The 26,831-nt window shown below is 39.5% G+C and overlaps 1 protein-coding gene across 1 annotated transcript in view; it reads left to right on the forward strand.

Moving 5' to 3' along the window:
• The window catches only part of MTR (5-methyltetrahydrofolate-homocysteine methyltransferase), a 66,022-nt gene that overhangs the window by 28,981 nt on the left and 10,210 nt on the right, over window positions 1–26,831 (forward strand). Inside the window, exons 13-28 of the mRNA XM_009893651.1 lie at window positions 4,247–4,347; window positions 4,696–4,757; window positions 5,566–5,633; window positions 6,693–6,769; window positions 7,909–8,021; window positions 9,442–9,582; window positions 10,669–10,854; window positions 11,421–11,600; window positions 12,580–12,696; window positions 12,804–12,944; window positions 16,098–16,187; window positions 16,824–16,976; window positions 17,559–17,666; window positions 21,212–21,312; window positions 23,328–23,395; window positions 24,260–24,380. Of these exons, the coding sequence (XP_009891953.1) occupies window positions 4,247–4,347; window positions 4,696–4,757; window positions 5,566–5,633; window positions 6,693–6,769; window positions 7,909–8,021; window positions 9,442–9,582; window positions 10,669–10,854; window positions 11,421–11,600; window positions 12,580–12,696; window positions 12,804–12,944; window positions 16,098–16,187; window positions 16,824–16,976; window positions 17,559–17,666; window positions 21,212–21,312; window positions 23,328–23,395; window positions 24,260–24,380 (1,827 nt within the window). The remainder of the gene's footprint in view (window positions 1–4,246; window positions 4,348–4,695; window positions 4,758–5,565; window positions 5,634–6,692; window positions 6,770–7,908; window positions 8,022–9,441; window positions 9,583–10,668; window positions 10,855–11,420; window positions 11,601–12,579; window positions 12,697–12,803; window positions 12,945–16,097; window positions 16,188–16,823; window positions 16,977–17,558; window positions 17,667–21,211; window positions 21,313–23,327; window positions 23,396–24,259; window positions 24,381–26,831) is intronic.

A 26,831-nucleotide genomic window follows, 5' to 3' on the forward strand; every position in this document is an offset into this window, starting at 1 on the left:
TGTATTCCCTGAGTGCTTTTCTCAAGGATGTGCATTGTTGTTTTGAGAGTTCCTGATGCCTCCATTTACTTGCATTCTTTTCTGTTCAGGCAAAAAAGTTCAAATAAATATGAGACTAAGATCTGTGAAAATGCATACTATAGCAGATTTTGGTCATTGTGCAAGGTTTTGCATGTTGTCGTGGTTTAGGCCAAATCGGCTACTGGGGACCTGGAGGACCCCAGATGGGACCGACAGATGCTCTCCTCTACCCCTCTTCAGAGAGAGGGGCAGGGAAGGAAAAAGAGAGTTATGAGTTTAGAAGGAACTAAACTACTTTAATGAAATATTAATAATAAAATAAAAAAGAAATAATGAAATATATACAAAACCGTATCAAGCTCCCGAGATGACAGTCACGACACTGGCTGGCACTGGGGCAGTCCCAGGCTGGACTCAGTGACAGATGGGAACTGGATTCCGGATCTGCATTCAGGATCGGGATCGCAGGCAGCTGAACAGAGTCCTCCTCAGACATTGGCCATTGAAGGAAGACCGAGCTGACCCTTTGATCCCTCAGCTTTTATACTGGGCATGAGGCAGATGGGATGGAATCCCCTGTTGGTCAGTGTTGGGTCACCTGTCCCGTCCGCTCCTCCCTGCAGGTGGGACCCCACTATGCTTTTCCGCTTCCGACCCTCCAACGGGGCAAGTAACAAAGTTGGTTGCCCTTGGGTGTGATAGCAATAAGTATAAGCAGGAGCTTCTCTGCATACCGTGCCCGGGCATCAGCTATAAACATAGGTCTTACCACTCTGACAGAGTGAACATTGTCTGTACAATATGCTGTTAATTTCAGTAGCTAGAGAGACCCAGCTAAGAAGCGAAGTTACTGAACAAAATTGGTTCCGTTTTACCTCAAACCGGGACACATGTTAATTTTTGAATACTGTTCCCTGTTTCTCTAGTCTTCTGTGTTTCTATGCCCTATTCTACCTCCTCCTTGCCTCCTCTTCTCTCTTTACCATTTCTTCTCAGGTTGGTTCTTCACACAAAAACCTACACTAGAAATAGATATTTTTTCCCTTGAATATTCTAACTTAAAACATTTAATTCACTCTTAGCAGTGCATGCCGTGCACATTGTGATGAGCCATTGTTTGTTTTTACAACAAAATTCCAGCTAAAACGCACAATCTGTCATCTCGGTGATACAAAAGCAGAAGACTGCATTCACAGCTTTCCCGACTGCCCTTGAGGCTCCACTTTCCCAGACCAGACGGTGCTCCAGAAGTAACATATGGAGCCTCTTGGAACAGGGTGGTAGTTGACTCCTTCTCTCAGCATCACAGCCTAGTGATCCATATTTGGCAAGAGTCTGTCTCAGATAATCTTGCTCGTAACTCTCTTGCCTCTGAAGAGGAGAGAAGGGCACTGGAGCAGAAATCAAGAATTTATTAAACCATATTTCATAAAAGCTATCGTATGGGTCTGAATGCTTAGGGCCTGTTTCCCATTTTTGCAAAGGCTACTGTACAGCACTGTGGCAGAAGGGTTTTAGTTGTGGGAGCAGATTGCATTTAATGTTGTTTCTGTTGCCAAATTGATACAGGCTGGCTTTAGGGTGGTGAAAAAGCTGATTAATAGTAGTATCCTAGGGACCATGTTCTACGTGTTCATCTGTTTCCATTTGAGTTTTGTATGCCCTGTTTAGGGTGATGGGTTGTCCTTAAGTCAGTTTGGTTTGGAGCCCCCCCCTAAAAAGTGTGCGCTTTGTGTCCATTTGATGTAGGTAGTAGCTGAGAAACTCATGAGCTGTGCTTGGAAAGTGCTGAAAGATGTGTGGCAAGGTGCTTGCTATGAAAGGTGCTCAGATGTGGCAGGAGTTGCTTTTGTTTTATTTTGGATCCTGTGATTGTTTCTACTGTGGTAGCATTAAGAAGACATATGCATAGTTTAGGGCCCTAATGTGGTGTTTGTTTTGGTCCCAAGGGCACTCTGCAGCCTTACCTTTTACAGGAGCTGATGCGTGACTGCTGTGAAGAAATGAGCAAGGGAAGGAGGTGATCTTTAAGATGAGGGTGTAATGGTTATTACACTAAGGTATCCGTGATAGCGTACCAGCAATCTGGTTTGAAGCTGCTGGCTTTTAAGGCACGGTTAACGGTTTGCTTTTCTCAAATGTTTTCCTTCATGATGCTGTTGAGTGCTGTGGGGAGATGATACTGGTCACAGAAGTTACTTTTTGTTTCTGAATGAATGTGTGTGTCTCTGCTTAGTTTGAATTGGCAGTTTTGAAACAGGTAATGCTTGGATGGTGTGCTCATAGATATATTGGTCAGCAGCCTCTGTAGTGGGTAATCATTCAGGCAGTCTGGAGGGCCAGTACCCAGTAAGTCAGGTGAGAACATTAGGAAGTGCTTTTTTTGGTGAGTATCCTGGCTGCTTTTACAGTATCTCTCTAGTAGGGTGAGGTAAAGAGAGTGACAGGTGAGTTTGTACTCAGAACCAGAGACAGATGGATATTAAATGTGGAAGGGAGAAATGAAGCTGCCTAATATAGGAGAGAGCTTAAAAAGAGGGCGTGGGGAGTGTGAGCTGGAAGCTTGTAAACTGAGTGACTTAACAGTAGGAAATACATTGCATTCATCTGCATTTGATAAGGGCAGTCTTGTTAACCATTCTTACCTTGCTTTGCTTTGAGAATCCTGAGGGATGAGCCCCTACGTTGAAATAAATTCCAGAACTTTATTGCTGTAATTAATTGTGTATTCCCTGTGCATGCTGTTTGTATCCAGGGGATCTATATGAAGGATTTCAATGTATGTAAACACTGGATACAGAAATGAGAATAAAAGGGTTCTTTTAAAGTTTTTCTATTTAAATAGAATGGTCCACGTGAGATGCATTAGAAAAAGCACTTTGAAGGTGGAGCTGGCTGTTTGAAAAAACTAGCATATATGCCCCTCTCCCCCCTGCTGAAAAAAAATAAATACCCACACCCCTAAGCTATTGGAAGAAGGGGTTTGTGTTTTGTTTGGTCTTGGTATGTGGCTGTGTGATACTCAAGGCCCCAGATTTGGATGTTGCCGTGAGCCTCTCAGATCTCAAGGATTTCTTATTCTTTCCAACAAGTGAGTTTGGCTGCAAGCATTTACTGCTACTACTTGTGCAGTTACCAAGCCCCTGCCTGCTCCTTGGAAACAGGAGAAAAGTCAAAATCCATTTTGTGCTTCCAGTCCTGTGCAGGGCTTTATTGCTTTTGGCCTGTGGGAAACTAGTGGGTGTACATGCACTTTATTAACTTAGCCACAGAGGCTGCCTCAGAGGTAGCTCACTTAGTTGGGAGATGTGACTGTTACCCATTCCTGTTTCAGGGGTTAGCTTGCATCCTCTCTGAGACCGTTACTTCAGGAAAGGGGAAAGCTTTTTTACATCTTCCTCTTCCAGCAGCATTGTGAGCTCATTTTGAGTTTTGCAGTGCTCATAAGATGGTTTCTAGAGTGGTGAAGAGAGATCAGGAAACATATATGTAAAAGATCTCTTGCATACTTTCTGAAAGAGAAATTTCCATTTTTAATATCAATGTAGACATTTGGAGTGCAAGTCATGTTTATGTATCTGTCATTGAATGAAAGAAAACATGATTGTACGACATATACTGGTGAAGTTGTTTGAGAAGCTTATTCATGTAAAAATACTTCTGCTGTAGTGCTGACTTAGTTACTAAGATGAGCAGATTCAGTTGCCCAGGCTCAGTGCTGCCATGAGATATCTTGGGGGAGGCACTTGGTTTCTTCCAAGGTTGACATAATTTATGTATAATTTTAAAAGAAAATGATGAGTGAGAAGCTTGAAGCAGGTCTTACTTTTTCAACCTTTTCATACTTCTTCCTGTAGCACAAGACTCCTTTCCAGTCTGTCGTTCTCATTCCATTTGTTCTCTCTCTCACCTAGAAAATACAGAGCCGTCGTGTCGCTGTCAAAATGCTGCCTCATTACTCCTGGACTTTGAAATGAAATCTTGATTTACTGTTCCCAGTTCAATTCAGTCCAGCCCCCTTCCCCCTTGTGCTTTTCTTCCACCTGGGGGTTCTCCTTTTGCACGGTCTTGCTGTATTGGTGATGATGATTAAAGAAATTGGAGATCAGGTTGGTTTTGTTCTAGATGATTGTGAGAGTTAGCGGTTGCCAGCACTAACATTCATCTGTTTTGTGTGTCAGAGGTGTTTTTACCTCAAAATAATTTTTAAAAATTTATTTTCTAGCATCGGCTTAAATTGTGCTTTAGGGGCAGTTGAAATGCGACCATTCATTGAAACAGTTGGAAAATGTACAGCAGCCTACATCATCTGTTACCCCAACGCAGGTGTGTGGTGCACATGTTCCTATGCTTACAGGCAGATGAAAAGTAACTAAACCGTTCCATCTCATTGGCAATAATAGAGTTGAATTAGCTTGAAAAGATGATTATTTTACTATTAAAAAGAGATTAAGAATATTTTAAACTGCTGAAAGTAACTGTTGTTAGTTCTGTGACGGTGAACCCAGAATGCTCTCTTGCATAATTAATAATTATTGACTAATGATTGCAAAGGTGATGAGGCATTTTAGTCCTCATACAAATGTAGCTACTTTAAATATGTCTTTTATGGAATTTAATTCTGTTCTTGCGGGCTTTAAACCAATTGTAATACTAGAAAAATTATGTTTCAAGGTCTTCCCAATACTTTTGGTGGTTATGATGAAACTCCAGAAGTGACTGCCAAGCATATAAAGGTATGAAATATTTCTCGTGAGTGTGTCACATCTGACACTAGCAGACAATAATTCTTTGCTTGTATTTTATGCGTATTTGTTACAGTATTGTGGGGTGTTTTGTTTTGTTTTTTTTTTCTCAGATGGCTCTATATGTCATTTGGATTATTTATAGACAATTTGCTGAATGAGAGTGATTTGAGATAACAGGTTAGGAGAAACTACTTAGGAAACTCTGAAACCTGAATTACTTTCATGTCCTACACTAAGTAGCTTTCCTGCAGCTTGATCTGTGGATGTTACTCATTTGCACTCCTATGTTCTCACTTTTGCATTTGGGAATTGTTCAATAGCTGAGTGGTTTTTATGAACTTGGCAGAATTTGAGAGTTATGTGTATCAGGAACTGCTGATGTTGGTGTTCCAGGGCAGGGTGTCCTTCCACATGCCACTTGATCTGTGCAAGACAGAACTGTGTGGCTGGAGCTGCAGTGTGTCAGTGAGAACGCAGTATCTGCTGCATGTTAATTCTCTTTTATAATATAGTATGACTAGTCTTTGATACTCATCCAAGTTTTCGTCTGGGGCTTCAGTATAAAATAGGCCAGTTTCAAATGTAGTTTCCTAAAATTAGGTGTTGAAATTGCTGGTTAGCCTTGGGAATCCACATCTCAAAACAAATCCTAAGAAGAAATAGTACAGATTGGTTTGGAATTTATTTTTTTCTTATGATCCCCTGAATTGCTTAACATATGGAGAAAAAAAAAAATCAAAAAAAAATAATATAAAAGATACCTTTATTAACTTGAACCTGTCCCTCCCTTCTACAGAATTTTGCTTTGGATGGTTTGGTCAACATAGTTGGAGGTTGCTGTGGTACTACACCAGCACATATCAGGTACCTCATGAGCTACAACTTTCAGTGCACTGGGATGTAAATTAAGTGCTGCTTCTGTGGAGCAATATTCTATGGCTTGTCTTAGAGTTTCCTGAAAAGATGGATCACTTGAATGTCAATAGCAGCAATATATGGAGTAGAAAAAACCTGGCTTTCACAGCCATGTGTGTCGTGAAGAATGAGTAGAGGTATGGTTCAAACAAAGATTATACTTCTGCTGTTTTGCCATCTAAAATTGTTTTGAAATTACTCCTCCCTCTTTACCATTGGATAGAATAGACTTCCCATCTCTGCTCCCTTACACAGTATGTTCTTTCTCTTTCTGGCACTTGTAGCCACAAGGTGAAACTTAAAATTTCCTTTGATGGTAGAAGGAAGGAAGGTGTGTGGGTTTGGAACAGGAGATCTGGGAATGCTGTACAGCTAGTGTTAGTCCTGGCCAGTCAGAAGATGCATTTCATACCTTTCTCACTGGAAGTAGGTCAGTGGGAAAACCTCCCTTTTTCACCTTGGCTTAAAAAGAGAAGGGGCCCTTGTGATTCATTTTTACCCTGATACAAACTGGAAAGAGGTGGTCTGTGAACGTGACACCATGTGTCACTCCTGACTGGAGCGAAGAAAAAGTGAATGTGAGCAGCATGAATCATTCCGGCATCTGAGAAATGTGGCTCAGCGTAGAACAATGTTTGTCCCTTGTTTTTTTTTTTTTTTTTCTGCAATCATTAGCAGTTGCTCAGCACAGCAAAACACGAGTATGGTAAAAGTCAGTGTGGCTGAGGACTGGTTCTGATATCCATCAGGTATCCCATTGACATGGTATCTTACGTTCTGTATTTGATAAATCTTCAGCTTTCTACATTCCCTGCAAATAGCTATGATAGGATCTTCTGGGAGTATGTTTTTGCCTTTGGCCACACAAAGTGAAGCTAGCTAATTAGTTTTGTCTGCTACAGGGCTAAACTGGAGATAGAGGTATATGTCTAGTATGTTCTGTTTGAGTCTTATCTGGAGTGGTTTAATTTTAATGGAAAACTTTGCTTTCCTCTTTCTGTAACTCAGGAAAATTGCCGAAGCTGTGAAATCCTGTAAGCCTCGTGTTCCACCTTCTCTCTCCCAAGGATACATGCTGCTGTCAGGTAAAATGGAATGTAACAGCTTGAGCTTTATAACTCATGCAGCCTTCCTTTAGAAATTTATTTGCTGTTGTCTGCTGATCAGAATGACAGTATGAATTTCTGCTTCTATCTGAGTCCAGCAAGCTTATGGATGTTTAACCAGATCTAAATCTTACTGCTTTGGCCAAAGGATTAATGGAATATTTTATTACAAATTTGTGTAGTATAACCAAGTCAGCATATTTTACTCTGCAAGTCTCAGATACTTTCTAGTGGTGAGCAGGTATCTTTATCCTCAGTTTGCAACAGGGTAGGATCAGGCATAAAGAAATCGGGTAATTTGACTATGGTTGATGGCAGAGCTGGGACGAGATCCTTGTTCACCTGCTGTGAGAGAGCTGCCCTGTGTCGCCTCAGATGTCCATCCAGTCACACTGGGACGTTGTTCCAGTGATACGTCCAGGTCTAGAATGTCCTCAGTCTTAGCAAAGTCTAGATCTGTATGTTCCTCAGCCAGGCCTTCTTTAAGCCTTTGCACCATGTATCCAAGTAAAACAGTACCTTCTTTTTGGTCTGGTGTTTTAATCTCAAAGTCAAATGGGGTTAGCATAAATTAAATAAATCGTGGTTGGCCTGTGGTTTCATGGATTACCTTATTCTGTTCTGATGTAAGGTTTGTTTGCCCCCGAGTTGCCTGCTACCCAAGGGTCTCACTTGGCTTGTTGCTCTGAACTTGGGTATGTGGTTAAGAGCTGTCCTTGTTTGTCAGTCAATTCAGTGGCCTGCTTCTCTGGTGGTGGTAGAGTTAACGTAGTTGGAGGTTGAGAGAAGGTGTGTATGTGCATACACATAGATGCCCAAAGAATCGTAGCTTCACATCATTTTATATTGGACAAATCGGCTGTTATTTTTTGAGTCAGGTAGATTATTAACTGTCATTGAGAAAGGATAGAAACCTTTGGCATACGTGTTGGAAATTGTTTCATTGCATTTCCTTGCTGGTTACTCATTAGATTTGTGCACATCCTGATGTGCTGAGAACTCACTATTCTTAAAGAGAGAGACACCTCTATTTCACAGTTTAGAAAAGAGATTTTGTCTTTCTTGCACAGTTTTTTATTTTCATATTTTACAAACGTGTTCAAAAATATCTTTTTAAGGTCTGGAGCCATTCAGGATTGGGCCATACACCAACTTCGTTAATATTGGCGAACGCTGCAATGTTGCAGGATCACGGAAGTTCGCTAAACTCATCATGGCAGGCAACTATGAAGTATACATTTTATCAATAATCTTTATAGCTGATGCTCTGATTTTTCATTGCTCTATTGCATTGTTTTCTTAGTTGTTTGCTGGCACAAAGCACTATTCTACACCAGTTACAAAAGTAGGAAAACAAGTAGAATTTACTTTCTCCCTGTCCTTTGTTTCAGTGCTTACCAGCTCCTAATAAATTTGTGAGAAGGGTTTTACAAGGATTTTTTTTTTTTTTTTTTTTTTGTCAAGTGTTACAGAAGATGTGACTTTCCATTTTGAATTATGTTACACAGCTGATGATGGTTTAGAAAATCTCCTGGACTGTGCTGTATCTAGGGGTGGATGTATAGAGGAAGGAGGAAGGAAACTGGGTGTAATCCCCCCTTCCAACACGTGGGGTACATCTGACCTGGAATAGATTGTGGCACTGCGCAGCCCTTACTCTCATTCCCTCCCTTCTGCAGTACTGGTCAGCATTATGGTTGCATCTAATCTGTATATACTTTGATCCCTGGCTCCAGCATGCTATGTGAGAATTGCTACGCAGAAAGATGCTTAGAAGATAATTGCTTGCTTGAAACAGCTGCAGAGCAGAAATGAAAAGGCTGGAGGGCGCATTCTTTACTGCTGTAAATTGTTACTATAACATTCAAACAAACAGTAAAGTGGCATTTCTTGAGAGTTGAGACTCTGCCCCAGAGTATGGTCTGCTGTTCTAGTTGATGCAATCAAAACTAAAGCCTTATATTTGTTTCTGTAGGAAGTCTGACTCTTAAGCCCTTAGAAGTCATGAAGCAGGTTAGACCTATTAAATAAAAGGAGCTTTAAACAGCTTGTTAGGGACTGTGAGCAACTAAAACCCTTTTTCTTTTTTCTCTCCTCAGTCTGCAGAGTGACAAAAAAGAAAAAGCGAACAGACATGGGTGTTCAGATAATTATGTGGGCGGAGGGAAGGCTTTAGTGTATCCTTCTTAGCACTTGGTGATTATTCTGCAGCTGGAAAAAATGTCAGCCAACTTCCAAAAATTAAGTACTCTGTTATAAAACAGCAGAGCTAGTGATGCAGGACCCTATTTCATACCATCACAGAGACTGTTTTCCAGTAATCTTGTGCAGTCAGAAGTCCTTGTTGCCATGCAAATCTTAAAATCATTCAATTAAGCATATGACCAACTGTCTAAAATCAATGACACTACCACCACGTTAGGTCTCTGGTGTCATGTTTTTGTGAACAAATTAGTTATCAGTTGTGCCACACTAACAACTTCTGTATGTTGTTTTGCATCACATACCATTTACTTATTCTCTTATGGGATGTCTTACAATTTTTAAAATTTTTGGCTGCATGCTTATTTTGGAGAAATGAAATGTTATCTTGAGAATGACTAGGCTTTTTTCTACTGACTGTTGTTTTGTTTTTTGACTTTCTTCTTTAGGAAGCCCTGAGTGTAGCCAAATTGCAAGTTGAGATGGGGGCCCAGATTCTTGACATCAATATGGATGATGGGATGCTGGATGGCCCTGCTGCAATGACCAGATTTTGTAACTTGATTTCTTCAGAACCTGATATTGCAAAGGTTGTCCCTCCAAAGCACAATAAAGGGCATTTTATTGAGTTGGAAATTGCCTTTCAGAAAATTTTGATTAAGCACCAGTTTAGCTGCTTAATAAGCAGATGCAGGTGTCCTCCCAAGAGGAAAGGTACTGTAAAGGTACTGATCAGAGGGCTGGAGCACCTCTTCTATGAAGACAAGCTGAGAGAGTTGGGGTTGTTCAGCCTGGAGAAGAGAAGGCTCCAAGGACACCTTATAGCAGCCTTCCAGTACCAAAAGGGGGCCTACAGGAAAGCTGGAGAGGGAGTTTTTAGAAGGGCATGTAGTGGTAGGACAAAGGTTAATGGCTTCAAACTGAAAGAGGGTAGACTTAGCTTGGATATAAAGAAGAAATTCTTCACTATTGGGGTGGTGAGGCACTGGAATAGGTTGCCCAGGGAAGTTGTAGATGTCCCATCCCTGGAGGTGTTCAAGGCCAGGCTGGATGGGGCTTTGAGCAACCTGGTCTAGTGGGAGGTGTCCCTGTCCATGGCAGGGGGGTTGGAACTTGATGATCTTTAAGGTCCCTTCCAACCCAAACAGTTCTATGATTCTGTGACAATAGAGAAGGCCTTCAGGAGAAACAGAGGTTTTAACATTCTGTATCTGATTTCAGCTAAATATATGCCAGTTCTTTTCATTGGTTAGAAAAGCCGAATGCAGGTTCCTTTTGAAGCAGTTAGGAGCCATAATCTACATATTGGCAATGAATAATGGTATTGCTTTCAACAAAACTTAAAATTGCTATGGATATAGGGTGGTTTTAAAAGACACTTCTGCAGTGGGTGTTCTCTAAAAATGAGTATCTAATTCAGAAACACAAGACAATGCAGGGAGAAGTAGAGATCTGTATATGATATGTGATGGAGTTGCCATAGAAGCTCTTGAGTTAAATTTGCTCAGAGTTTTGCACTTAAAGGAAAGTGAATCTGCAGACACCATCTGGAAACTTTTTATTCATAAATGATGATTAATGTTGTGTGCAATTTTATGTCCAACTGGGCAAACAGCGTATGGAACTAATTCATAACTTGTAGGTATTCCCCTGGCATACTTCTCTGTTATTTACAGGTGCCGTTATGCATTGACTCCTCAAATTTTTCAGTGATTGAAGCAGGTTTGAAATGTTGCCAAGGGAAATGCATTGTAAACAGCATCAGTTTGAAGGAAGGTGAGGAAGACTTTTTGGAGAAAGCAAGGAAAATTAAGTTGTACGGAGCAGCTGTGGTTGTCATGGCTTTTGATGAAATGGGGCAGGTGAGTGTTGCTTTCAAGGAGAGGTATTTTTCTTCTGGAGTGCAAGACAAAGTTTTGTTTCGTGGGCACAGGTGATTCATAAAGGTCTATACAGTCTTAGCAATAGTTTTGACCCTGATAGGGAAGCATTTCATATGCTGCTCACATGTTTGAGGAATCCATGTACTGCTCTAAGTGTAGCTCTGCTAGCACATGTGTAGCTCTTGCTGTTCAGCAATGCTGAACTCCTTCTTCTTTCGTAGAAGACTTTTTTAGTTCAGAAACGGAGTTTTTCTTGAGAGTGGAATCTTTCTGAATTAATTTAGTTATGTCAAAAACCACATACTAAACTTTATGTAGGATGAGAAAATGTTGGAAACCTATTGTTTTTAATGAGTTGAGTCAAAACTTCGGGTACAGGTGTGGTGATATTTGTAATACAAAATTCTTATATATATAGTTCTTTTGTAATATTCGTGATGTTCAGATTCTCAGTCTTGAGTCAGTGGAACCATAAATGATTGCTGGGGAGTTTATTTTTTTGTGTTACCTGTAAGTTTCATGTCAGAATTCTTTTTCTCCATTAGGCAACAGAAACGGAAACCAAGATTGCAGTCTGTTCCAGAGCTTATCACCTCCTTGTGGAAAAAGTGCACTTCAATCCAAATGATATAATATTCGATCCTAATATTTTGACCATAGGAACTGGAATGGAGGAACATAACCTGTATGCCGTGAACTTTATCAATGCTACTAAAACCATAAAAGTGCGTTGTAAGCTTATTTTAACTTGAAGTATTTTGCTGAGCTTACTTAAAAACCTAAACCACCACAAAACACCACCAAAAAACTACAAAATACTGCTGCAAAATGATGCGCATTTTAAATTAGCACGGGGGACTATTCTTCTGAAGTGCAGCCATTCCCTGATACTGCTGTATTTCCAGTAGAACTTCAGTTAGTATACTATAAATGTATTTCAATCAATTCTCTCCTCTGTAAATATATTAGATTAGTTAAATGAGGTAAGAATCACATTCGTGTTGTAACTAAAAGGACCTCTTTGAGGATCCATGAAAGCTGCCTTTTTAAATTTTTTAATAAAATTTCCATTACTGTGGAAGCGATTTATGCAGTAACATAACTTTTTCTTTAGGCAAAATATGTGGAAGGAAATACAGCAGTGAAGAGCATCACCTGAATACATCTAAGGAAGCTGCACTGTTGTGTTTCACAAGGCAACTTGACTGGTTTGGAGATGCTCTGTCAGTAGCAGTCTGGGGCTTGAACACCCCACAGGCTATGTTGTGACCACTGGAAGGGAGGCTGTACCCTTGAGGTCAGCTGCTCAGCTACAGCCTGCTCCTGAGACATGCAAGCAGGCAGGTTGGCTGCTCCTGTTTCCAGAGGAACGGGGGATGGAAGAGCCGTGAATAGGTCTGCATGGAGAAAACCTGGAATGCTGCTGTGGGAGGACTGATACGTTTAGAATACCACCTATGACTGTAGAAACCATGGTAGTTGCTTACACATAACTAGGCTGGATCTTTCCTTTTACTCGTATCTTTTTCTGCAGAGATTTGAATTGCTTTTTATGAATTTGAGTAACTAGACATACCTGGAACAGGGAAGAGAAAAAGGGTGCATAGCCAATGCATCGCAGCTCAGGGGCCACCTGCTTTATGCTTTGCTTAGGTTTCCTTTTTGGAAAGCACATTTCTAAAAATCTATGTTCAATTTCTATAGGAAACACTACCGGGAGCCAGGATAAGTGGAGGTCTTTCCAATCTTTCTTTCTCCTTTCGAGGAATGGATGCCATTCGAGAAGCAATGCATGGGGTGTTCCTTTACCACGCAATTAAGGTATGATGTGCTATGATGTGCTTTTGGCTTCCGTATGTTTGCACTTGGCAGTTGTGCAGTTCTATGTCTGACAGCCCTGGTTGGGGATTTTGTATGATTTCTTTTAGTGTGGTATGGACATGGGAATTGTGAATGCTGGGAATCTACCAGTATATGATGATATCCACAAGGAATTGCTACAGTTGTGTGAGAATCTAATCTGGAACAAAGATCCTGATGCAACAGAGAAACTTTTGCATTATGCTCAGGTAACTTCCAATTTTAAGCTTTTAATAGTAGTTAGCTTAGCACCCAGGCTTTAACACCTCCCTGCTGCTGATAGGTAGAACAGCCTACAAACTGCCCGTGTCAATCTAACAGCGGGTGTTAGAAGTTACAAATGTTACTACAAGTGGTTCAGTTATTGATATAGAATAAAATGTGAAGTCTGTAATAGATTGAGCCTCTCCAGTTTCATAGGTGCCTTGAAAGGTCCTGCACCAGAGTCCTTCATATACTTCAGGAGACCAAGCTGCATTGGCAGTTAAAACAAAAAAAAAAGCAAACCCAAAACCAATAAGAAGCAAAAAATACCAACTAAACTGCCCATCCCCCCCACCCCCCCCAACAAAAAAACCCTCACAAATAAACAAAACCCAGAAAAGTTCAACCCAGAACCGAAGCAAATCTTGGTGCTGGAGTGTAATTGACAAGTGCACTGTGGGAGACAAAGAGTAAACATGTCTCTCTGGTGGTAATGGTTTGCTTGAGTGTATGTAAAAAGTGAAGTAGTTGCTTGCAGTTCTTGGCTGTGCCATAGGTTTCCAGTTCATGTAACTGATGTCAAGAGTGAGGATCAACTATTTAGTGTTTTTGAGATGCTGTAAGGTGGAGATAGAAGACAAAGATTACACACCTGAAGGTTTCCAGATTATCAGCCATAAGACAGCTGGTGAAATCCTGTTCTGAACAGAACATACAGCAAAAATCTCTCTGGATTAGGTGGCTCTTAGATTTAAGAAGGTTTGCATGTCTGGTTTGTAGCTCCTGGAGGTGTTATTTCTGTGCACAGCTTCATTTGGTTTGTAGCTTGCCCTATGGTGGTGCGTGCTTTTTAGGAACAATGGCAACATGTTGAAAATGAGTATCGGAAGACTCTCCCTGTCCCTTGCGCTTAGTTTATTTTAAATGGTGCTCTTCATGTCTAAGCAGTTCACCTGGGAGTGATCTTGTCTGTCGAAGTTTTACCATTAGGGTATTCAGGGTTGCATAAAGAGAAAGGAAAAAAAAAAAAAAAGGAATTAGAAAGGGATTGCTTAAGCAGTGTTTCTGCAGAAGGCAGAATGTGGATTTAAATAGAGCATGAAAAGTAGAAATGGAAGTGGATGATGACTCCTCCTAGGTTCAGAAGTTTGGGAAGCCATTGTTGGAATCTCTGCTCTTAGTCATGGTGGTAGTTTTATTGTGGGAGTAAAACAGCCCCCCCGTTGCAAAGAAGAGAGATGGTCTTGATTCAAAACATCTTTAAAAGCTCTATTAAAATTTAACATAAAATATTACAACTTTCAGGTTTTCACTGGAGGTAAGCATCCTGATTTGGGTTTCATCTTGGCTCTGGACAAATCTGAGCGTCCAAATAGATAGTCACTTACAGCCAGTGAGAAGGACTATTACATAAGGTTTTGGAGTTTGAGGCATATTTCAAAATATTAATTCAGATCTTCCTCTGATATAGTGGAATTGAATGGCTCTTAGTTCTTTGGTCTAAAGTGTTTTTTTTTAAACACAAATGTGTATTCATTAGTCAGTAAGTGCATGTATTCTTTTTATTTCCAATTACTGCAGTTTATTCTGCACAAAGAACATAGAATGTGCAGTCCCATTTCAAGTATTGCACCTCTAATAGAGCACCAGTGAAGTTTCCTCCTAGTTCCTTTAGGTAATAGTAATATACCTTGCCAGTTGCTTGAATGTTAGACCTTAGGAAAAACTTCTACACTGAAAGGGTTATCAAAAATCAGTCTTCATTTGAAGTTTGAGATTAAAAAACATTTTCCATGAAGTGTACAGCTGCAGACGTTCTCAAACTGAAACTTTGTCCCATTTATGGCAGTGGAAGTTGTACTTCCAAAGGCAGTTTTTTTCATCCTTGGCATGCGGTATAATCATCCTGTTTTTAAAGACCTGCATGTAGTGCTTGCCACTGTGGTCCCTGCATTCCCACCCTACAGCTTCATGGGTTATTTTTGGTTTGGAATGGTTCCCTTGCTAAAGTGTCTGGTCAGAGGTTGAGGAGCAGTTGGTCCCTTTTCACTGAATCACAGAAGGGCTGAGATGGGAAGGGACCTCTGGAGGTCATCTTGTACAACCTCCCTGCTCAGAGGAACGTCTGCAAGAGCAGGTTGTTCAGGGACACGTTCAATTGGGTTTTTAATATAACTAAGGATGGAGAATCTGCAACCTCTCTGGGCAACATTTCCCTCCTCCTTTCATTCTTTTTTTACAAACTAGACCTATGAGGGGAATAAGGTTTGGCAATGAGAAGCTGTGAAGTTAGCTAGCATTCCTATAAACATGAATAAAAACTTGTTCCAGTTTCTGTTCCCATGAGTGAGATCTTGTTTCCATGACTTTTCCTGTGGCTCAATCTTTAAAAACTTGCTGATGAGCACTCAAAAGTATAGGAGGTTCAGAAGGACCTAAAGATGTCAGATTACGTTGAATAACTGAGAGAGGAAAAGAAATTACCTGCCTGAAGTGTGGTGGTTGATGTAATGGATAGTGTACTCTTCCGTGAGCCTTCCTGGGATGGCTGTTTATGAGCTTTCTTGCGTTGTGAAGCCCTTTTGGCCTTTGCATTCATAGCAAAGGGGAGTGTGAGGCAAAGAGAATATGCAGGGTTTGGGACAGTCTATGTACATGAGAAACAGTAGTGCTGTAGGCCGCCTGATTGAAAACACATCTGTGATATGGAATAACATAACCTGTTCCAGCAGAAACTGAATTAGTGCCAAATTAATTAGAATTTTAAAACGAAGTGTAGCGTGTGGGCCAGGAATCAATTTAAATTGTGTTCCCAGAAGTAAAACTTGTAGGATTAGTCATTTCATTATTTTTAAAAGCGTGAAAATTATTAAACTGTTCCCTCTTTTTTTTTTTTTTTTTTTTCCTTTACTGTCGTTTTTTTTCTTTTTTTGGGGGGTTTATTTTTCTTACATCTTACATTCATTGAGGTATATAATATTTGGGATGTAGACCCCCTAAGTACCTGGAATACATCACAGGTATTTGCAAGATCATTTGCATGTTTATAAAAAAACTTTTTGGGTCGGTACTTGAAGTCATCTTCACTTGTCTAAAAATAAAGTCCATAGTTGTACATTTTATGCTTGCAATCTCCTATGAATGTCTTTCCTTTTCAGAATCATGCCCAAGGAGGAAGAAAAGTTGTACAGACCGATGAGTGGCGGAACAGCTCTGTGGAGGAAAGGCTGGAATATGCTCTGATAAAGGTGAGTCTGTGCAGAAAATTGTCCTACTCATCAGCTCTCAGAGACATGATCTCAGCTCAGACTTTAATGGACACTTTTGGCTTTAAAAATTCTTCAACTGCCATTCTTTTGAAAGCTATTAATTAATAATGAATAATATATTTCATTAATATATTGTATTAACTTTAATAACAGAGAAAATGGTGGTGATTTTCTTTAAACTTTACAAATTGAAGTCTTTGACCGTTAATATTTTATTCCACTAGTGTTGGTAGAAACGTGTTTCTTTTACATTGTAGCATACTGCTTTTACTTTCTAGGGATTTTTTTTTTGTCCTTTAACAGTATTGCACTGAGTGGCACTTGTGCTGGGGAAGCAATCTTTGAATGTTCATTTTTTCTTATGACATGGTTAAGAAAAACAAACCAGCCTGTTAATACTGGGGACTCTTGCTTTGAATAACTTCATATGCCTAAGAACTACAGTGTTTTGTCTCCTAAGAAAACCTATTTTAAATACACATTTGAGGTATTCTTAAAGACTAGCAGTATCTAAAGTATCTGTTTGTACATTCATTGTGATTTTTTGGGGGGAGAAGGCAACTAAATAAAAGCTGTATTTCTAGCAAGATAAAAGCTTCTCAATTTTTTTCCCAGGGCATTGAGAAGTATGTCACTGCAGATACAGAAGAAGCAAGATTAAATCAGGAAAAATATCCCAGACCTCTAAATGTAATTGAAGGGCCTTTGATGAATGGCATGAAAATTGTCGGTGATCTTTTTGGTGCTGGAAAGATGTTTCTGCCTCAGGTAAAGAGAAAATTATTTCGTATATTTTCATATTTTGCAACAAATAGCATTGTAAAATGTAGCCAAGGCATTCTGTGCTGGCTGCTTTTTCAGATATAATAGCATATGAATTGGGAAGATTCAGGTGCTGCTAAGAAGCAGCCCTATTTTTTCTTTACTTTGGAACTTGACTTTTTTGATGTAGTTTACAAGTTTGTTTCCTTTCTTCCTGAGTGTTTTTGCTTTATTTGAATTGCATTTTTAGGTCTGGGCCCATGAAAAAGAGCAAGAGAGAAAAAAGTTCCAAATAAAAATCGCTGGTTTTAGCACCATCCAAGTCTGTGCCTGTCTGTAGCTTCCAATTCTGTTGTGAGTGGTCCGAGAGGTTGCACTGTGAAAGCAAGTGTCATGTGTAGGCCCTTGTGCCAGTAGGGCCAGCAGCCTGCTACCACAGAACACTCTGCAAGGCTGGACTCTGGGTTTACAAATGAAGGGTTTTTAATTGTTTGAATAGGTATAAAAGAAAGCTATGACAAATATGAGACTATTCCTATGCCTGATCTTTATTGTTTATTCCCCCCCACCCTCTGTTTATCTATGCAGGTGATAAAGTCTGCTCGAGTTATGAAGAAAGCAGTTGGCCACCTTATTCCCTATATGGAAAAAGAAAGAGAGGAAAGGAGGGCCGAACGAGGCAGCACAGAGGAAGAGGCAAGACACAGTCCTTTGTGCTGTAAATCTTTCATAGCATGCCATGAGAAAAATTGAAATTATTTTTTGCTAATGACATTTATTGAGCTTTCATGCTGGAGGGTTGATGCAGTCATACGGAAACTGAAAATCTCAGTGTAATTTGGAGTAGGTCTGAAATTCATAAAGCACAGACTTTCTGGAACTCTGCTTGGTGCGTGCCTAAGCTGTTGTCACAATTTTCCTGAAGAATGCCATAAGCCTTTGTAGGCCCTTTATATATTTAATTGTAGTGTTATTTGTTTATGGCACTTCTAACTTTATGGCAAATTTTGTCATTTTCTTCTACTACTTCTGCCCTCAGTGAACTACGGAACCCCCTTTTACATGTTCAAAGCCCGTTACCATGTTTTTCTTCATTCATCTCTTCCCTACTCCCTACCCCTGGCCATTCTTCCAGCTAAACAAACCAATTTCTTCCGTCCTTCTTCTTCACAGATTGTGACTTCAAGACCTGTTGTTATGATAGAAGAGTATGCTCATTGCATGTGTAGCCATGACCAAGTTGCAGGGGACAGTGTTTATGAAAACAGCATCTGAATGTAGTTGTCTTTTCATATGTGTGTTTTTCCACCAGTTTCTGAAGACTACTTTTTACATAATATGTAAAATATATATAATTGAAAATATCCAGTGACTTTCAGATCTTTGTGGGCCTTTCCTTTATGGTATTTCCTGTTTCACAGGAAACATCACATATTGGTGATGCTTGAGAATAGTTTTATCAACTACCTGTGCATATACTTGAAGTAATTTTTTCCAAATTTGGTTAATGGAGTATGTGACAGGAGCATTGGAAAATGAAGATATAGGATGTCCCTTGTTCCTCCATACTGACAAGATTCTATTCAGTAGAAAAGAGAGTTCAGATAAATTGGACAAAATCCTCTTTTTAAATAGTCATGTCTGTTGTTTCCTACTATATTTATAATGTGATAGGTGCTTACAGTTTGGTTGTCGGAGTATCAAATTTAGGTTTGATAAGCTTTTGCTTTTCTTTAGTCCTGTGGGACCTTACCGTGTCTTCATGAGTTCTCAGAGACGATAGTTATTATCAGAATCTGGTATTTAACACACACACACACACACAAAAAAGGAAGAATAGCAGAATTTCTCTGAATTGTGATATTTGTATATTGCCTTTGGTTTCTATTGCGTGGATTTTTGAATGGTTCCTAGTTCTTCCCTTGAAATCTTCTTACACTCTATCTTTCCATTTGCCATCTGTTGTGTGATTGTCCAGTTTAAATGTAATGAATACAGCAAATATTTGAGAAAGAAAAATGACCTGACAATCAAACCTAACTAATCTTAATGGAAGAAGGAGAATGTCTAGTCTTTTTTCCCATGCTCTTTCTGGATGTGAAGGTGTCTTCTCTCCAGTATCCTAAGCGGATCTGTTTTCTGGCTGCCATGAGTCACCTTTCTATGTGTCATCTTTCTCCTGCTCATGCTGTTCTTTTTTATTTTAATTCAGATGACAATGCCGGTATTTGGCACCTTCTGGTTTGTTCTGATGCTATTTGGAGTCAGTAAAAATCATTACCACATTGCTTCCATGGGCACTGGATTAGGATCTACTGTGAACCCTCTGGCACTTAATTCTCTGGCTAAAAAGACATGAAGTGGAATTGCAGAGGTTCTTAAAAATCTAGCAAGTACTCTGAAGAGATTCCTCCACCTTCTGCTGGGCTGCCTTACTCTCAAAAAAAAAAAATAAAAAAAATGTGGTCAATGTATAGAGAATTGGTGAGAGAGGAAAAAACAGCTGTATTTATCTCCAAAGTTAGATACTGACTTGAAGGAGAGTGATTGGCAGACTCTGGTAGCTGATCCATCTGATGTTACTGTAACCTCCAGGACAGTTTTAGTCACAGACTGCCAGGAAATACAAAGCATTTGAGGATAAATAGCTGTGTCTGTGGATCTCTTATCAGGATTAAAAAAATAAGAAGCCCTTTGGATGTGTGCCCAGAACTTGAGGAGCTGCTTGCTTGGGACAATTGAAATCACAGTGTGCCCTAAATAGGGTTTATTTTAAATACTGTGTGCTCTGACCCAGGTGGTTTGCTGCCCAGAACACATTTTCCTTCTCATGTGCAAATCCAATTTTTTTTTTTTTCTTGGATATCAATCACTAGTTAAATCATCAGTAGTTATTAGGTATGATATACGTGGGTAGCTCTGTTTGTTCTTCCCCCAGTCCTTGATTAATCTCTTTCCCCAGTTTTCTCTTATGTTTCAGCAGCATATTTTCAGCTGCAAATTTTTTTATTGATGTACTGAGATGGCTGACTTACAGACCTCCATTTTGTTTTTTCTGTTCCCCGATCTTCTGTAAAACAGGAGCACAGGGGAGATAATACATTTTAGTAAACAGCAGCATTGGTAAGGATCAGGGATTTTATTCAACAAATGTGTTAGGACCATAGGAAATGCTAGTATCGCTCTTGGTAATAGATGAAGCTTTTTTCCCCTCAGAAAATTGCAACTACGCAAGGCAGTGTAGGTTCATGAAGTCGAGAGCTACTCGATACTGTCCTGTAATGTAACATGTTTCATAGAAGGATCTAAGCCTCCAGTTCTGCCATCTGCAAAGGAGGTGAGATACTGGCTGGGAAAATATTTTGCAGTTTCACGTAGACTATGCTCAGGTTTCCACTTTATTTAAATTCTGTGCAATTTAATTAGTCGGTTACTGGCATCTGATCCTGCACCAACTCAAACATGGCACTGTGAAAACCTAGAGCTGCTCCAAATGGCAGCACTGATTATATAACTAAAAATGTATCACAAAGGCCTGTGTCCTGGTGGAGAAGTGCTATAGGAAGTTCCACTGTTGCCCTGCTGGTAAGCCCCCTTTGTCAGGGCTGAATGCTGGCTAGCCTAGGACAAGTTTGTGACAGTACAGCTTCCCTTCTTCAAGGAGATCCCTTTTCCAGCCTCTTTGTTCAGCTTGGGTAGTCTGAAGTAGCCTGATCACTGCATTGAAATGTCTCCCTTGCTATTCCTGTTGCATCAAAAATTAGTCTCTTCTGCTTTTGTTAATTCCTCTCAGGGTTGCATTGAAAGATTGTTCTTGATGCACAAACAGGCGTGTAATTATGAGTGTTCATACCCTTTTGTTCTAAATATTTAATCTATTTAAACTCTTTATTGGTGAGGTTCATATTTGGAGCAGAGGTACCTTACGAATTCAGTTATTGCACTGGACAAAATGCTTTCCAGATCTGATTTGTTTTGATCTATTTTCTTTTTTTTAAAACACAGATTTTTTTGAATAACATGCACACAATTTGCAAGAATAATTCTTGTGCAAGCGTTATTACCTGGATCTTTTAAAATAGTTTTTAATATTGACTATATTACCTCTATTACACTTTGCAATTGCTTGTACTACAATAGGAGTCTCGGTCATGGATTAGGATTGCACTGTTGAAGGATCTGTGCAAACATACTGAGGCTTCTGAGTAATTTAACTCTTGTGTTATTTGTTCAACTTTCAGGATCCTTATCAAGGTACAATAGTACTAGCAACTGTGAAAGGAGACGTACATGATATTGGCAAGAACATTGTGGCAGTCGTTCTGGGCTGCAACAACTTCAGGTAAAGAGGCTAACGTTAGGTAGCTGGGACGCAACTGGATAAGGCTGGCTAATTAACATATTAGGCTAGCTGCAGCTGTGGTGATTACAAAGGTGGGCATTTCTTGGGAACTGTCCTCTGTTCCCCAAGTTGTGGTTAGGAACACAGATCATACCAGCTATTACTAATGGGGAGGCAAGAGGGAGTATAGCCTCCTCCTTTAATACCTTTTTCCTAATAAATTGGCATATGAGGTGAATACAGTTTAACATCAACTGAAACGTGGATGAGAGCATCAATTTTTGTATTTGTTTAATGTTAGTTAAATATAATAAGTATAATGCCTTAAACACGTAAGTATAATGTCTGAAATAGTCAGATACAACAATTGTAGGCAAGACTACATGTGGGTTGTGGGTTGTGTTGGGAAAAAGGAAGTCTTGTAAGATTTGAGTGAACCTTTTAATATGTTTATCGAGCTGTTTGTTAACTCTGAGGTTTTAAAAACTCGCTGGAGTGTGTTTTTGTTAAATAAGAGTGGAGATTCTTATCCTGTTTCTGAGCTTCAAAAGATACAACTTCAAGAAAAGTCAGCTCTTTTAAGGCCTGTGGACATGCAGCAGGGTTGGCAACAGCGTTGGTGTGAATGCTCACGTTTCCATCAGAGCCCTTTGTCAAATGTCTGCCAAATGTTGCACAAAGCTGAATCTGCTTTGGAACTCTGTCTTACTTACCGTTCATTCCTTTAGTTTTGTTTTTGACTTGGGGCTGCAATTTGCTCTAAAAGAGCCAAAATGATCTCTTTATTTTAAAACATGAAGGTTTGAAGCCAGTAGCAGTGCTGTGTATAAGCAGTATATTCCGTTTCATTATCTCTTGAAATGCTGTTGATTGGTTTCAGGCTTTCTTGAGCTTCATTTAGACCTGCTGAGCTGAAGCCGTCATGTTTTCTATCACCATGAGTGTGAGTGAGGCTGAATGAAGCTAGCAGGCTGGGGTGGCTTACTTGAAAAAAGTAAAAACCTTGGCAATGGCTAGGGTTTATAGGAATAAAATGCTAGCAAGGGAAGTGCAGAGTGTCTCGTTTCATAAAATGTATACTTTAATAAGACAAAAAAGAACCTTGATGTGAGTCATCTTATGTTCCTGACATAAGATGTGATGTCCACAAAACCTTTTTGTATTGTCCAAATAACTTCAGAAGTGGCACTGCTGTTGGTTTACCCTGGTAGGCAGCTAGGCACCACACAGCCATTCACTCGCTTCCACCCAGCCAACCGCAGTGGGATGGGGAAAGCGGAAAGGAAGAATAAAAGCAAGAAAAATGATGGGTGGAGATAAAAATGTCTAATAAGCGAAGGAGAAGTGGAAGAAGAGAGAAAGAAAAAACAAAACAAATGACGCGGAGGCAATCACTCACCACTTCCCACAGGTAGACTGTTCCTGAGCAAAACATGGCTAACCCCCACTAAACCCTTTCCTCTCCCTTTTTTCTTGCTGAGCATGACAGATTCCGTGGCATATGATTTCTTTGGTTAGTTTACGCCATCTACCTGGTTGTGTCTATTCCCAACCTCTTGTGCACCCCCCAGTCTATTCCCTGGGGAGTTAGAGTGAGCAGCAGAGAAGGCCGTGATGCTGGACAATGTTCGTCAATAGTTAAAACATTACTGTGTTATCAGCATTGTTTTGGTCACAAATCTAAAACACAGCACCATACCAGCTGCTATAAAGAATATTAACACCATCTCCGCCAGATTTAGTACAACCACAAAAAAAAAAAGCCTCTTACACCTGAATTTTCTTATCTACTGTATCATTTAGAACTTTGACATATTGAAAATTTTGCAAAACCCAGAGTTATTTCCTAAATTAAAATTCCCAACAGAGGTCTTAAGAGAAACAAACAATCAAGAACCTCAATTTTAACTTCAATTTTAGGTCAGTCATTTACAGTAAGAGCAATGTATTTGCCCTTTAGCAGAAATTTGACCTGTTTTTTAAAGAATCTTGTGTCATCTCACTTCTTTTCACAGAGTTATTGATTTAGGAGTCATGACTCCATGTGATAAGATATTGAGAGCTGCTGTTGAGAACAAAGCAGGTATAGAGAGATTTCATTAGTACTCCTGAATTGTTTGATTTTAAACCGCACTCACATTTTTTTTTATTGCTACTCGTTGCATTCCTATGCTGCCTATGATTTGGTCAGGCTATCTGCAGATAAATCAGAACTTTTGCATTGACAATAGTAAAATCATTTAGTATTTGGCACTTCTGTGAAACCTAGGCTGAGGAACTGAAAGCCTGTATCAAAAGGACAACTGCAAGAGAGATTTTTTTAGTATTTGTTTTACAGATGGATAAATGGAGACTGGGAAAGGTTAAATAACTTTGTGTTGGATCTTAAATCAGTAAAAGAACTTGGCATTCAGCCTGCCAGATCAGTGAGTGTGAAATCAGGAATGAGTTGTTCTAATAAATAACGAACTTTCTGAAACAAGTTACAGGTGCTTTGAAACAGTCTATTGGATCTTGGAAAAGATGAATTGTGTGGAACATAGGTGGTGAAGTTCAAAAGCATCTGCTGTTTCTAAGAGCACATTACTTTGTCTTATTTCCCTCCTCAGTGCCAAACTTCTGAGGTTTTAAGTTTGCTAATCAGAAGCACTGTGTATTTATTGTTGAAACTAGAGCAGTAGGTGTTCAGCAGCTGTGAAGACTGCTTGAGGAAAATCCTAAACTGGGGATTTGGAATCACTCTCATTCTTGGAAAGCTTTCACTTTCTAATTAGGTCAAACCTTGCTTCTAGTCTAGCAACTACCCTGCTTTTTTTATCTTACTATTTTCTATCTGACATACGAAGCTATCTGATGTATGAAAGAAATGCTTTCTGTAATAATTTGTGTCTTTCTAGAGTGGATTTGCTAAGCCTTTTGTGTATGTCTGTTTGTAAATTTGCAATAGATATAATTGGCCTATCTGGTCTCATCACCCCTTCTTTGGATGAAATGATTTTTGTCGCCAAGGAAATGGAGAGACTGGCAATAAAGATTCCTTTGCTGATTGGAGGAGCAACTACTTCTAAGTAAGAGATCTCAGTTGGGAAGATGGGGAATGTGTATGAACATAGAGTTAACCAAGGAAAAAGAAAATTTATAGCCATTTCTCTCTCCCTTTCCCTTGTTTTCCCCCAACACACGTACTGGTATGTATATACTTAAGACTAAATGTTATTTCCTTATGTCAGAAGTCCTAGAATACAGAGGTAGAATGTAATTGGGACACAACAAATAACGGACATCTTAAACATTTTATTTTTGTGAGTGTTATGTATTTTGCAAGTGTATATTGTATGTGGAAGCATATTTCCTTCTAAAATTTCACATATGTATATGAATACAGTTCTGTTCCTCTGAGGGGTTGAATAATCTGTTTCGATTCACCAAAGCGTTCTGAAAACACAGGATTTTGAGACTAGAAATGGTCACGTTGACATCAGGGTGCTATTATCTTTAGGACAGGTAGTGTATTTTGCTGGATCGCTGTTCAGCAGTGTGCTGATTGGGTTGAGACCCCAGACCTGTTCAAGCAGGCGGATAGGGAATAAATTCTAGCTGCTTGCCTTGAAGGAGTTACCATTTTGCTTTTGATAGACTGAGCTTTTCTGTTGAGATCTTGTTCTCTCAGATCCATTCAAGTGAAATAATACAGCTGCTGTGATGTCCTGAAGACCAGTGTTGACACCTCACTGACACCTAATATTAACGTTACCACAAATGTGTGTTAGGCATGTGTAGCGGCCTTGGGTCACGCTTTGCTACCTGGTTTATGTGCAATATGCTTGAGTAGGTGACAGCTCAGAAGACTACAGAGGTCACTTCTTGCATAAGTAGAAGCTGTTAGCTGTGTTGCTTTCTTTACCAGAGCAGCAGATATTCTAGCAGAACCATTAGCTGTATTTTTGGCCTTAGCAAATCATCCCATAATTTGACAGGCAGTGAAGAGGAGGATCACTACCTCTCTTTATTGGTTCTGTCATTTAAATGTGAGGTTAAGTGTGTCCTCCTTCTCCATATAGGTCTCTTTTCCTATGGCTTTGATACTGAGAACACCACGGAGGGCTTTTTCTTAAAAAACTAAACGGGGGAAAAAAAAAAAAGAGGCTTTATTCTAATTGGAGGTCTCAGGAGAGCCCTTTCTTGAGATCTTTTTCATGTTTGTATGCAGGACATTGTGGCCTGCTAATTGATGTCAAATAACCACCATCAAACAATATTGTAGAATTTATTCACAGAGATGAATGTAGCCAACAGCAAGGCAGCACTAGTTTTATCCTTGAATATGGAAATTGTTGAAGAAAATATATATAATTTTGTATGCATAAACAATAATTTTATTCATGTGAACTGTATATAAATATATATTGATGCATATGCCCAGACACATACAATTTCCATAAAATATATGTCAAGTAAATGTATTCTTTATTGAAGACTGGACTGGAAATATATATTTAATTTTACATCCACAGTCTTAAGTTTAACCTCATGGGTGCATTCTGGAAGGCTCTGTACACGTCAGAGGCTGGTAATGAAGAACCATCTGCACTTTTTCTCTGTAATAAGTAGACATTGTTATCTGAAATAAGGAGACCATAAGTGCTTGGAAGGGTGGAAAGTGAAGTTAGTTTGAAAGAGAGAGAAAGAGGCTGGATTTTGCTACAGAATCTACATAATAGAGTTTCTTCAACAATAATGATGATGTTTGCATTCTTACTATATTGCTTTGGAAAATTCAGATGCTGACAAATAATGGTGGCAGTTTTGTTGTGGTAATGTTTATTTTTTAAAAATTTAAAAATTAGTATGTGCTAGTTGATAAAGTGCCACTATAGGACCATGCCCTCTTTGTTTCCTGTCTGTTCCTGTCAAAATAGGAGATACAATATCTTTTTATAAAAAACAGAGCTGCCAAGATCAAAAGTGCATCTTCTAGAAGCAAATTAAGAAGATCCTGGAAAGTTGGTTATACAGCTGTGTTGCACAGTCATCAGTAACTTCCATGGCCAAGTGCTTAAAATATTTAACAGAACCTGAAGAAAAAAAGAGATCTTGTCTTTGCTGTGAAAGATCGCTTTGTGGGTTCTGATTTAAATTAATTTAGAAAAATGGTGTTTGACCTTAGCATTTGAGAAAGCAAACTGAGCTTTGGCCTGCAAGGTCTTCATTCCTGCACTTGCTTACACAGTTTCCCAGGACTCTGAGCAACAGGGGTGGCCATCTGCAGTTCACGTGATACCTTAGGCCTAAGTTTAGGACTCCAAACTTTAATTTGATCAACAAAGTACTATAATATAGAAGTGATTCTTCATTGTGTGTCAAAGTATTTCCATGAGGACTGGAATGTGAGTAAATGCTAAATAATTGGATGAATTGGGAGGTTTTTATTTGAATGATTTGACTGACCAAGCAGGTGGAAGCTTGTATTATTTATTGATTACTGGCAGAATTCCTTCCTCAGGTGAGTAGAGAGCTTG

This window comes from Charadrius vociferus, unplaced genomic scaffold (genome assembly GCF_000708025.1).
Source record: "Charadrius vociferus isolate BGI_N301 unplaced genomic scaffold, ASM70802v2 scaffold309, whole genome shotgun sequence".
NCBI lineage: Eukaryota > Metazoa > Chordata > Aves > Charadriiformes > Charadriidae > Charadrius > Charadrius vociferus.